At 36.3% G+C, this 13810-nt stretch overlaps 1 protein-coding gene across 1 annotated transcript in view; it reads right to left on the bottom strand.

Moving 5' to 3' along the window:
* The window catches only part of LEKR1 (leucine, glutamate and lysine rich 1), a 169233-nt gene that overhangs the window by 28498 nt on the left and 126925 nt on the right, over window positions 1-13810 (bottom strand). Inside the window, exon 11 of the mRNA XM_019626541.1 lies at window positions 7492-7585. Coding sequence (XP_019482086.1) covers window positions 7492-7585 — 94 coding nt within the window. The remainder of the gene's footprint in view (window positions 1-7491; window positions 7586-13810) is intronic.

A 13810-nucleotide genomic window follows, 5' to 3' on the forward strand; every position in this document is an offset into this window, starting at 1 on the left:
ATCTTGCTATGTTTTTCTATTTGGCCCATCTCATATTTTTTTTTCTCTTTCTATCTTCTTTTGGATTGAGTCTTTTTAATTTAATTTTATATCCTTTGCTGGTTTATGAGCTGTAACTCTTTGCTTTTCTATTTTTGTGTTTGCTTTAAGGTTTATAGAATACATCTTTAACTTGATACAGTCTATCTTCTAGTAATGTATTACTTCATGTATTGTATAAGAGTCTCACAATAGTATATTTTCATTTCTCCCTTCCCAGCCATTGTGCTATTGTTATATATTTTGCTTCTACATGTTATTAACAATCTAATCTTAGATTGTTAATATTTTTTGTTTAAATAGTCAATTATATTTTAATATATTTAAATGATAATAAAACATATTTATCCACATTGATAGCATTTCTGGTGCAGAGTCATATTTCCATCTGGTATAATTTTCCTTTTGATTAAAGAACTTCTTTTAACATTTCTTATATATGCTGGTGATATATTTTCCAGCTTTTTTTATTTCTGAGAAAGTCTTTATTTCTTCCTCATATTCAAAAGATATTTTCACTTTGTATAGAATTTTAAACAGGCAGCTCGCCCCACCTCCAACATTCTTTCAGTGCCTCCAGTCTCACTGTCTTCCCGCTTACATTGTTTCTGATGGAAAATCTGCTGTCATCCTTATCTTTGTTCCTCTATGTAGCCTGTATTCATTCTCTCTCTCTCTCTCTCTCTCTCTCTCTCTCTCTCTCTCTCTCTCTCGCCATTTAAAAAATTATTATTAGTTTCAGGTGTACAAGACAACATAGTGATTAGATGTTTATACACCTCACAAAAGAATAACCCCAATAAGTCTATTACTCATCTGACACTGTACATATTAGAATATTATTGACTATATTCCCTATGCAGTACTATATATCCTGCTGACTATTTTTTCAAATTATAGTTGACATTCAATATTATTTTATATTAGTTTCAGCGGTACAGCATAGTGGTTATACTTTATTAAATTATCCCCTCAATAAGTCTACTACCCATCTGACAGCATAGATAGTTCTTACAATATAATTGACTATATTCCCCATATTGTACTTTAAATCCCTGTGACTCTTTCATAACTACCAATTTGCAATTCTTAATCCCCTCATCTTTCTCACCCAGCCCACCAACCCCTCTCCCACCTAGCAATCATCAGTCTGTTCCCTACATCCATGGGTCCGTCTCCATTCTGTTTGTTCCTTTATTTTGTTCTTTAGATTCCACATATAAGTGAGATTATATGGCATTTTTCTTTCTCAGTCTGACTTGTTTCACTTAGCATTATGTCCTCTAGGTCCATCCATGTTGTCGCAAATTGTAAGATTCCATTCTTTTTTATGGCAGAGTAATATTCCATTGTATATATGTACCACTTCTTTATCCAATTGTCTATTGATGGACATTTCAGTTGTTTTCATATTTTGGCTATTGTAAATCGTGCTACAGTGAACATAGGGGTGCATATATCTTTTCAAATTAGTGTTTTGGGTTTCTTTGGATAAATACCCAGGAGTGGAACTGCTGGGCCGTAAGGTGATTCTAGCTTAAATTTAAATTGCTACACCAATTTGCAATCCTACCAAAAGTGCAAAAGGGTTCCCTTTTCTCCACATCCTCACCAACACTTGTTGTTTGTTGATTTATTGATGATGGCCATTATGACAGGTGTGAGGTGATATCTCATTGTGGTTTTTATTTGCATTTCTCTGATGATTAGTGATGTTGAGCATCTTTTCATATGTCCTCTTTGGAGAAATGTCTATTCAGGTCCTCTTCCCATTTGTTAATTGGATGCTGTGTTTTCTGGTGTTGGCTTGTTTGGTTTTTTTTTAATAAATTTTGGATGTTAACCCCTTATCAGATGTATCATTGGCAAATATATTCTCCCATTCAGTAGGATGTCTTTTTGTTTTGTCGAAGGTTTCTTTGCTATGAAATAACTTTTTAGTTTGGTGTAGACCCATTTATTTATTTTTCTTTTGTTTCCCTTGCTCAAGAAGATATATTGGTAAAAGTATTACTCAGGGTAATGTCTGAGAGTTTACTGCTTATGCTTTCTTCTAGGAGTTTTATGGTTTCGGGTCTTACATTTAAGTCTTTAATCCATTTTAAGTTTATATTTATATAAGGTGTAAGAAGGTGACCCAGTTTCATTTTTTTTGCATGTATGTGTCCAGTTTTTCCAGCACCACTTATTGAATAGACTGTCTTTACCCCAGTGTATATTCTTGCTTCCTTTGTCATAGGTTAAATGAGCATATAGGCATGGATTTATTTCTGGGCTCTCTATTTTTTCCTCTGACCTATGTGTCTGTTTTTATGCCAATACATGCTCTTTTAATTACTATGGCCTTGTAGTATAATTTGATATCAGGTAGCATGATACCACAAGTTGTTCTTCTTTCTCAGAATTGCCGTGGCTATTCAGGGTGTTTTATGGTTCCATATAAATTTTAGGATTATTTGTTCTAGTTCTGTGAAAAATCCCATTGGTATTTTGATAGAAATTGCATTGAATCTATAAATTGCTTTGGCTAGTATGGAAATTTTAACTGTATTAATTCTTCCCATCCATGAACATGGTTTCCATTTATTTGTATCTTCTTTAATTCCTCTCTTACAATTTTCTGTGTACAGGTCTTCCACTTTGTTGGTTAAATTTATTCCCAGGTATTTCTTTTTTATGCAATTGTAAATGGGATTATTTTCTTAATTTCTCCTTCCAATAGTTTATTATTGGTGTATAAAAATGCAATCAATTTCTGAATATTAATTTTGTATCGGGCTACTTTACTGAATTCATTTATCAGTTCTAATAGTGTTCTACTGGACTCTTTGGGGTTGTCTATATATGGTATATAATCTGCAAATAATGATAGTTTTATTTCTTTCTTTCCAACTTGGATGCCTTTTCTTTTTCTTGTCTGATTGCTGTGGCTAGGACATTTTTAGGCCTTCCTTTTAAAATCTGTTGGGCAGGACCAGCTCGGCATTTAATGTAGGCCTACTGCTGATGGAAGACCCTTCTGAGAACTCTACCCAGTGTCCTGTGAATTTGCAGGTTTTCCAGACTGGCTGGTGGGAACAGGCATTGTGGAGCATTTGGTACTCTTCTTTCTAATCTTTTCAAATGGGTCTTTGCCTGGCTTTGGGTAGTTTCCCCACATATATGCACTGATCATACATGTGTTTATTGGGGGCTCTTTGTAGAACTCCAGTGTTCTTTCTCTGTACAGCTCTCTTATGAGAACGCTATCCTGTAAATTCTAGCCACCTTGATCTCCCTGGATTCTCAGCAAGGTGTCCTCAACTCAGAGAATCTGCCAAAATCCTGGACACCCACTGCCTACACCACAGCCTTAAATTTCTTTCAAGGTACTAAGTTACAGTTATCATAGGGCTCACCTTGTTTGTCTCCCATCTCCAAGAATCACTGTCCTCCATTGCCTGATGTCTAGTGTCTTGAAACCATTGTTTTCTATCTTTTATTCAGTGTTTTCATTGTTTTAGGGGGAGGGTAAATCTTTTCTGTTACTCCATCTAAGTCAAATGTAGAGGTTTCAGGCTTTGTATTTAGTGCTCATAATCTCTCTCTTTCAGGTGTGTGTATCAGTTCTCTCTTCCTGGCAATATAACTTTGGCAAATTACCTAACTTCTCTGAGCCTTATTTTTTTTTCCATGTGCAAATATGAATAATAATGTTACAGTGATTAAAAGTATAGTTATGGAAAGCATGCAACACAAGGCCTGGTATATAATAAACACTCTAATAATGGAGACTAGTTTTATTATCTAGATTAAGTGTTTACATCAGATGATCTTTGCAGGCTATTCAAGATCTAAAATTTTGTGATGTTATTAATTTAATTTTGAAAATTACATGACATAATTTTAAAAATTAAAGCATGCCCTCAATATTCTTTTTAGCCATACATTTATTATGCATAAATTAAAATAAATATTTTGTAAATGATGACTTCATCCCTGTCAAATTTTATTATTTTACAAGTTATCATTTTTTATTTTATTACTATTACACTAAAACACATTAGGACTTATTAGGCCATTTGGCATTTCGATTTTGAAGAATTTGAGGTTTTATTTTTATCTATTTATTTACTTAGCCTCCCTTCAATACTGAAATTGACTATTTCTTAAAGTAAACTTTCTTCCCCCTGCGTTTTCACTGTTAATCCAGTTCCTCAGCCAGGAAGTACAGTTTTATTTGTTTTAACTATTGTTTTTTAAAAGCTCTATGTACTATTTAAAATGAGGTCACTAGTGCAATTCTAAAACATTCATAAATGTGATATATTCGTTATAATCTAAGAAACTATTTGGGTGGATTTTTTTTTATGACACTACAAAATGATAGTCAATAAAGTGACCCTCACTTATTGCAAGCATTCTGGCGAGAGGAGATTTTTTAATTACAAAATTTTAACACCACTGTGCACTTGGAACCAATTTTAAATGTTCAGTATGCATATTAATTTTCTTTCTTCACATCAAAGCAATATTTGAAATAAACAAAATCCATGACAATTAGTAAATATGCAGTTATTTTAAGTGTGCCATCCTTGTTGCATAGCAACTACAGATTTTATCATGTACTTTTTACATACTCTAAAATAATTAAGCATAGGCACAAATTTCTGTTGACCTTTTTGAATGTTTCAAGCATTTAAGCTATGAAGTTTATTCTAATATGTGTATTACATATTTGTAAAGAGAACATTTCATTCTCACACAAAGGCACAGTGACCCAAAAAAAGAGATGACAATGTCATATTAGTAATTCTTTTTTCTCATGAGAGGACTTTTAGGGAACTCTTTATTCATTGTCTCAATAGCTGACACAGCCAAGACATAATTATCATTCCTTGATTTTACTGGTCTGGATCTTGACTTACTGCTAAGCTAAATGATAAGATTTATTAACAAGGAGTCATGTCCTCTCAACAAAAGAAATGACCGTTTATATTATAGAAAATGATGCCTGCCAAAATACATCTGTGATATAATTAATTTATTAGAAAGATACCATGGTCTTAGCAGGAATTTAGAGAATCCTATATAGGTTTGTTTTTAACATCAAATTAACTTAGCATATAGCAAGAACATAATACTCTTACATGGTCAGATGCTAACATTGACTTCATCTACTTGCTGTGTTAGCACCTCCGGGACAGGGTACAGTAAGCAGCAGCTCGAGACTGGGCCACGAACACAGAGACTTCTCCAGCAGGTTAGATCTGCAAGTCCTTCATGGGGTGTGGCCACACCCCATGGTGAGGAACTTCTACACAAGCAAAGGCAGGAAAGTTCACTCTGTCAGTCTATGAGGAGCCAAGGATTTTGAGGGAAGAGAAGGATCTGTGAATCTCTATCCATACTGACTTCATCAGGGAAATTTCTGAGTCAAACATGGGACGTTTACAACATCTCTTTATACATATTGCCAAACAGCTCTCCGAAAGGTTGCTGTAATTTCCAGTCCCTTAAACAGTAAGTGTGAAAGACTATCTTACTAGACCTTTATCACAGTACAAAATCCACTCTATCCATTGGATGAGTGAAAAAATAATCTCTCATTGTTTTAATTTGCATTTTTTGGATTGCTATTAGGTTGATCATCTTTTTGTATTTTTAAACATGGATTGGTAAAGATAGGGGAAGTAAATAAGAATAGACTAGCTAACTGAGTACGCTGAGGCTAATAAAACTGGGCAAGAATTAAAGAAGTGTGGGCTGTAGAGAAGACGGAAAAGCCCATGCTACAAAGTAAAACAAAGTAAGAATGAGGCACTTTAGCAACTTTAGTCCATATTCTCAAATTTTAATTGCTGCCCATGTGAAACTGTTGTTATAACGATCATTTTTGTTACAGCCTGAATGTGCTGTCCCTGCAGGACAAAGGAAGGGGGACTGATTTATGGAGGGCCAATACTGGCTGAGTATAGCCAACTGTGTGAAGACTGGAAATGAAAGTGACAAATTTAGAATTGACCGGGGCCAGCAATAATACCTAAAGGGTTTCAATCTGGTGGGTGGTACAGTGGGGGATTCCAAGTGAAGATGTTGCTTTGAAAGTGGCCACTTTTTGTTGCTTGAGGTTAAAAGTTATAGGGTCTAGTTACCAAGGAAAATAATCTGATGATAACCAAGCAATCTGAATTTTCGTAGCCAGCTCTAGTTCTAGATGGAAATTGATGTCATAGTCAGAAAACCAAGGCAGAAGGTTAGTGCTAAGGATAGGTACCAGTTGGGGAAGAGAAAGAGCTGGGAGGGCTTTGTGCATTGTGCAGGATAGGGCCCAGGGATCAATCCAGGAGTATGAGAAGTTTATGAGAGGGAGATGATGGCTGTAACCTCAATGACCGGAGCTGCATAGCCTGAGATGGCAGGGACTAACAATTCTTAAATATTACCTACTTGTATTCTTTAAAGGCTATACATAATCACTGTTGAAACTTTGAAAAATATAGAAAAGTCCAAATTCAAAAATCAATACAGGGCCGGCCGAGTGGCGCGATGGTTAGGAACTGGCTTGGGACGCCAGAGGGCCCCGGTTCGGATCCCACATATGAGGGCCAGTGACACTGCCCTCCACAGCTAAGATGCTGAACGACAGCTCAACCTGGAGCTGGGCTGCCGTGAGTCGCCGGCGACGGCGTAGGCTGCAGCCCCTGTGGCAGTGGGTTGCCATGGGCTACCATGTGTAGCCAGCAGCCAGCGTGAGCGGCCAGCAGCCGCAGTGAGCGGCCGTCCAGAAGCCGGCGACTGATCTGCCTCACCCGGGAAGAGCACAATGATGGTGCCAACTTGGGCCAATGAAGCAACGTCCTCCACAACTAGACTGAAGAACAAAATGACAGCAACTTGTCTGTTCCCCTTCCCCCAATTCCCCAGCACTGTTCCCATTCCTCCAATTCCCCAATTAAAAAAAAAATCAATACAATTTTTTTCATACTCTAAGAGCAAACATTTTCTTTGTAAATAGTGAGCTAAAATACCCATTTTACACTACCAAAGTTCATAACAGAATAATTTTAAGTCATTCTCCATACTCTTGAATTATCTTCTTAAAAGCAGAGAAATTGTAAGAATGAATTAATATTACCCTGCTTTTAAGGATGTGGTCAAATGAAGACTGTCACTTTATGGGGAAAAACAGGTAAATATTTAAAAATAAAAATTCTGCTTTTATGTGAGAACTAAGGGCTATCTTAATCTTACAAGATTTCAATATTCTGTTCTTACCTTTTTATTTTCATTATGTTGTCTAGTATTTTGGAAAAACATACACCATAAACACATTTATTCGAGGAAATTCCAGAAAGAATCAAACATGTGCATAGATGCAAAGACATCTACTTGAAATAGTCTTCCGGCCAATGAACAGAATTTTTAAAAACCAAATAAGACACATGCTGATGAAAGCCACATTATCATTACCTTCTCCCTCCAGTTACCATCATCCAGCAGCTTCTGTCTAAGGGTTTCCTGCAGCTGCTCGATGCTTTTCTGATGTGAAATCAGCATCAATTCCCTGAAAACAATAAACCCGACAAATGAGTCAAGACTCGCCCCTAACGCTCTTCCCAAATTGCACACCTGGCTCAAAGAATACAATCTCAAACTTAGTCTGTTTATTCTCTTTAGCCATATATATATACCGCTACTAGGTGCCATTTTAGCTGTTAACAGCAATTTATAAACACTGCAAATATTTTCACAGGCTTAATTTCTGCATAATTAGTAATATTTTTGCATGAAATAGTAACAACATATGTGGAGTCACAAATATAATACAATATTTTACATTGTGGTTCCAAAGTTTATGACTAAATTCTAACAGTAGGCAATATTTTGTTCCTTAAGCAAAGGAAAATATGTTGAGATATGCCATAAAATCAACACATTTGTGGTTCCTGCTAAATTTATTTATTTTTTTTACTTATCTCAAATACGGATAGGAACAGACCCAATTAAGTAGAGGGTAATGTCTGAGATGTGGTATAGTACAAAACATATTAGAAAATTGAAAACACAAAGAACATTTTAATATTTTAATCCACATAAATGAATCTTAAAGCTTAGTTTGTGATTCTGTAGGTGGAAGTAAGTGTGGGCAATTCATGAGACCTTTCCACAGGGGCACTGAAATTAAGCCTTGGACTATCACAAGTAGTGGCTAAAGCACGCTTGTTGATCAGGGCTCCTTCCTCCTTCTGTAATCACCATGACTCTTCCTCTTCTCCATTGCTTATTCCTCTTTCTAATCCCTTTGTTTTCTATCATCTGCCTCTTCCTTTTAGCTCTGATACCTTTTCTCAGACTTGTAACTCTCATTTATAACTGCTGTTGGACATCTCCACCCTAGTGATTCATCAACACCAAAGATTCCATACATCAAAAAACAAATCCACCATTATCTCCTGCAATCTTGCCTTTCCTTTTGACTTCTGAAAAACTTTAATAGTCAAAATCTTTGGCTTGAAATCCCTGAGTCATCTCTGACTCTTCCTTCTCCTAATTCTACTGCCCCCATTCAGTAGCAAGTTCTATGCATTCTGCTTCCTCAGTGTGGGTCAAACTATTTCCTCCCTTCCTTTCCCACTACCAATAGCCTCATTAAGGTCCTTGACTTTGTCTCCCACCACGAGTATTGTAATAGACTCTCAGTCTATCTCCTGATCTCTCTTCTAGTCTCACTCTCATAATATTATTAAAAATAGTAATATTTTTATACCATAATAAAAATAATGCCCACATTTCTAGTCTGGAAATTTTTAAAGACACGAACATATGAAGACACATTTGACTTGATAACCAGGATTATGAATATCATTTGAGAGAAATTAATTGAAAAAAACCAAAACTCTCCAGACTTCTCTTTCCAGAAGTGTGTCCAACGAGGTACCTTGACAAATTTCCTACTGAAAAGAAGTAAAATTTTTTTTTTTACTTATAAGGAAATCTTAAAATTCATTAATGAGCTGGACAAAAGTGGGAAAGATACAGAGAACAAAATTCAAGTGAAAGAACAATAAAGGATATCAGTGGAAAACTAGTGAAATCTGAATGAAGTCTGTAGGTTAATTAATTGTATTATACTAATGTTAATTCCTTAGTTTTTATGGAAAACTGGTTATGCCATGGTTATGAAAGATGGGTTAAAGGGAAACACAACCTCTCTGTACCATCTTTGTCTTTTCTGTAAATATAAAATTATTCCAAACCAAAGGTTAAAAAAAATGAAATGAAAAGAAGAATCCCCACAAAAAGTAGAACATGGAAACCAACCCTCACCTTGAAGGTACTTTCCAAGTCTGATGAACTTGAGCTTTAAACGTGGCAGCCATGAAGGGTACAGAAATCAGCAGACAAAGGAAAAGTCTAAGAGGAAACTCGCCTGAGTGATGCTGCATCTCAAAGAGCTACTTAGGCAGCATCTGTGTGAAATTCCCACTCAGTACATGTAAAACACAAATCATATCTCTTCTCAAGGTGCAAAAAGGAAACTATTGGCTTTGAATTTGGGTGCTAAGTAGAGAGAAAAATACAAATCTCTTGTAAGAATTTGTAAACACAAACAAACCTTAATGCAGGTTTGTATCCTGAATTCATATTACTTGAGCAGTCCCTAAAGCTTCATCTTGAGAAGATATCTTAAAGCAGTGCTAGGTTAACCTGTCTTCAATGTGGGACTCAAAGAATTCCTACAGATAAAGATTCAAGACCTATGAAATCACAGTTTTAAAAGTCATAGAAGAGATAAGAAGAAAAATGAAAACAAAAAGAAAAAGACAAATTAAAAAAAATCACAGAACTATTTTTTAAAAGCCAGTAAGAGGAAGAATGGGCAGACACACAAAGGACAGCATAATCAAACTCACAAATTCTGAAGTGCTGAATTTTCAGATACTGAATATAAAATAAGGATGTTCAATATTGTTAAAAAAGAAGAAGATTGATTTAAATGACTTGTTAAATTTAAAAAAGAACCCAAATGAAGTTGTAGAAATGACCAATAGGATAATTGACATTGAAAACTCAGTGGGTGGTCCTGTAGATTAGTCACAGTTGAAAAATGAAGTAATAAACCGAAAGGGATATTCAAAGAAATTATACAGAGTACAGTACAGGGAGTCAAGAATATGGAAACTATAAAAGAGAAATGGACATATATGGAGGACAGAGTGAAAAGATCTTATATCTATCTGTTCACCATTCCAGAAACAAAGGAGAGAGAAAGGGGCAAGGGGGGCGGGGGGACAATATCTGAGGAGAATATTTGAGATTGATGAAAATTAACAACCCACAAATCTAGAAACCCAATGGATTCTAAGTAAAATAAATAAAAATATATTTCACATCTAAGCATCTGGTAGTGAAAATCAGGAACATAAATGTTAAAGAGATCTCAAAAGAAGCTGAAGAGAAAAACCAAACAACTAAATATCTTCAAAGGAACCCAAACAAACTGAATGCTTATTTTCCAAAAGAAAAAAACTAAAGAAGCCAAAGACAGCAAAATGGTATGTTCAAAGTCCTATGAGAAGATAGGTTGGGTACCCAGCCAGACTGTCTTGAAGAACGAGGCTAAGTAATACATGCTCAGATAAATAAAATCTGAGTGTTTACCACCAGCGAAAGGACCTCTACTAAAGGACCTTCAAAGATTATGCTTTTCAGGAAGGAATACATTCAGAAGGAAGGTCAGACATGCAAGAAGAAATGAAAGAAACTAGCCAGCACACAGGCCCGGAGGCTTCCTGGGCATGTGATCGGGACAGCCGTCCAGGGCCCATTCTCAGAAGGAGGCCCTGCAGTTCAGGGTTAATGCTCTGTGGTCACTATTGAGACGTTCTTAATTATTTTATCTTTGAACTTGTGTTTTGTAAGTGAGGTCTGATGGGACAATCGAGCATGCACCAGGGGCTTGAGCTCTCACTCGGCCCCCACACAGTCCTACCTCCCTGGCTTCCCAGGACAGTTCTCAAGCTCCTGCTCCCTGGCCTTTGCTTAGCATCTGCTTGGGGCAGGGTGGGGGAGGGGGGTAGGAGGTGTGGGGGGGTGGAGGTTGGGCATGGGCACTCCCTGTGCTGAGTGAGTCACGGGGCCCTGGGTGCCTGTGAGAGCCTGCACCCATCCCATGATTTCCCCATGCCCAAGGGAGTGCAGCATTCAATAGCAAACAGACACAGAATCACCATAAAGGATTGAGAGGCTGTGAAAGAAAGGAGACACCTCTCTCCAGCTTTCTGAACAAGGGGCCCTACATTTGCATTTTGCACTGGGCCCTGAAAATGATGTGGCCAGCCCTGCATGTAAGTAATTGAAAGCAAATATCATCTGTATGAAATAACAGTTTTGACTATGTGCAATTAATGGGGCTAACGAAAGGATGGAATTAGAACACGAGACAAAAAATGTAAAACGTTATGTCAGGATGGCAACTATCAGAGCTCAAGTGTTCTTTGGTCCTTGAATTGCCCAAACATTGGATTTGTTAAAGCTTCTGCTCAGAGGAGTTTGAAATATTAATTTAGATTTCACTAAGTATGCACTAAAATTTCAAGAGTAACCACTAAAAGAATCTAAGTAGAATATACTATTAAAGGAAAAATGCACTATTAAAGGAAAATAAACAAACTCCAACAATACTCCCTCCACCCCAACCACCAAGTGGCCCAAAAGGAGAAAATAGTGCAGAAAAGTGGGAAGAAATAGAAAGCTTAATGTAACAATTACAATAATAATAAACTAAAATCATGAGTTAAAAAGAGAAAGAGGCTTGATAACAATAAACAAACCCTAGCTATATGCTCTTTATGAGAGACTTTACTAAAATATAAGGACATGGAAGATTTCTTTCTTCTTTTTTTGGAAAAGATATAAGAGAAATAGTAAAAAAAACCAAAAAGTATGCAACTATGTTAATGTCAGACAAAGTAGATATTAAGACAAAAGTCATTATTCTGGGTTGACAATGAAACGGGTTAATTCACCATGCATATTCTAAATGTACATGCACTTATTAAAATAGCCTCAAAATATATAAATCAAAATTTTATAGAACTGTAAGAAGAAATTGTCCAATCCACACATAGTGGTTGAACTCAACACAGCTCCCCCAGTTACAGTAAGTCAACCTGGAACCACCATGTAAGCCCATGGAAGGGTACACTGCACAATTCCAGGCTGTATGTGAATGGCTCTCCTGTAATGTGTCAAGGGTCAACTAGACAAATGATTCAGTGACAATAGAGAGGATTTAAACAATGCAAATAATAAGATTGATTTGAAATACATATGTAGAACTCTGTACCCAGTTAGTGGAAAAATACAAAATTATATTCCAGCTCACATGGCATTGACCACATGCAAGCCAGAAAGTAAGTTTCAGCAAATTTCAAATAGTTATACTATAAACCTGTATAGTCCAGTATGGTAGCCACTAGCCACAGGTACCTACTGGGCATTTAAAGTATAACTACTCCAAATTAGAATGCACTGTAAATGCAAAATACACACCAGATTTGAAAACTTAGCACAAAAAAATATCTAAAATGTCTGTGATAACTTTCAAAGATGATTATATATTTATATGATCATTTGGCTATACTGGATTAAGTAAAATGTATTAGTAAGATAAATTTTCCCTGCTTATTTTTACTTTTTAAAATTATTATTAGTTTCAGGTGTACAAAACAATGCAATAGTTATCCTTTTCACCCCTCATAAAGTAACAACTCTCCTCCCCCCAACCATTGCTCCCCCACCCCCGATATCATACTCATCTATTACAATTCCATTTACTCCATTCCCACACTATACTCCACATCCCATGACTATATATGTATTGAATTATAGTTGACATATAATATTATTCAACAGCAGCTTCAGATGTGCAGTGCAGTGGTCAGGCCTCTACACTGTCTATGAAGTGGTCTCTCTGACAAGACATGAGTCCATCTGGCCCCCTAAAAAATATTTACAACATTATTGATTATATTCCCCAGACTGTCTTTTCTATCCCTGAGGCCAAATTGTAGTTACCTATTTATGTTGTCTCATCCCTTCCCCTTCTCCCTCATCCCCACCCTCTCCCATCTAGCAACCCTCAGTTTTTCCTCTGTGTCTCTGAGTCTATTTCGGTTTACATTTCTCATTTATTCAGTTTTGTAGATTCCACATATAAGTGAGATCATATATTAGTCTTTCTCTGAATGACTTATTTCACTTAGCATAATGTTCTCTAGTTCCATCCATATCATTGCAAATGGTATGATTTCCTTCTTCTTTATAGCTGAGTAATACTCCATTGTGTAAATGTACCACAGTTTCTTAATCCAGTTGTCTACCGATGGGCATTTCAATTGTTTCCAAGTCTTGGCTATTGTAAATAGCACTGCAATGAACATAGGGGTGCATATTTTTTTTTGAATTATTGTCTTGGGTTTTTCTGGATAAATACCTAAGAGTGGAATTGCTGGGTCATAAGGTAATTCCATTTCCAATTTTTTGAGATACCTCCATACTGATTTCCACAGTGGCTGCACCAATCAGCAATCCCACCAACAGTGCAGCAGGGTTCCCGTTTCCCCACAACCTCGCCAGCATTTGTTGTTTGTTAATTTATTGATAGTAGCCATTGTGACTGGGGTAAGGTGGTATCTCATTGTGGTTTTTATTTGCATTTCCCTAATGATTAGTGAGGTTGAACATTTTTTCATATGCCTGTTGGCCATCTGTATGTCCTCTTTAG

The sequence above is a fragment of the Hipposideros armiger genome, unplaced genomic scaffold, assembly GCF_001890085.2.
Source record: "Hipposideros armiger isolate ML-2016 unplaced genomic scaffold, ASM189008v1 scaffold_16, whole genome shotgun sequence".
In the NCBI taxonomy this organism is placed as follows: domain Eukaryota; kingdom Metazoa; phylum Chordata; class Mammalia; order Chiroptera; family Hipposideridae; genus Hipposideros; species Hipposideros armiger.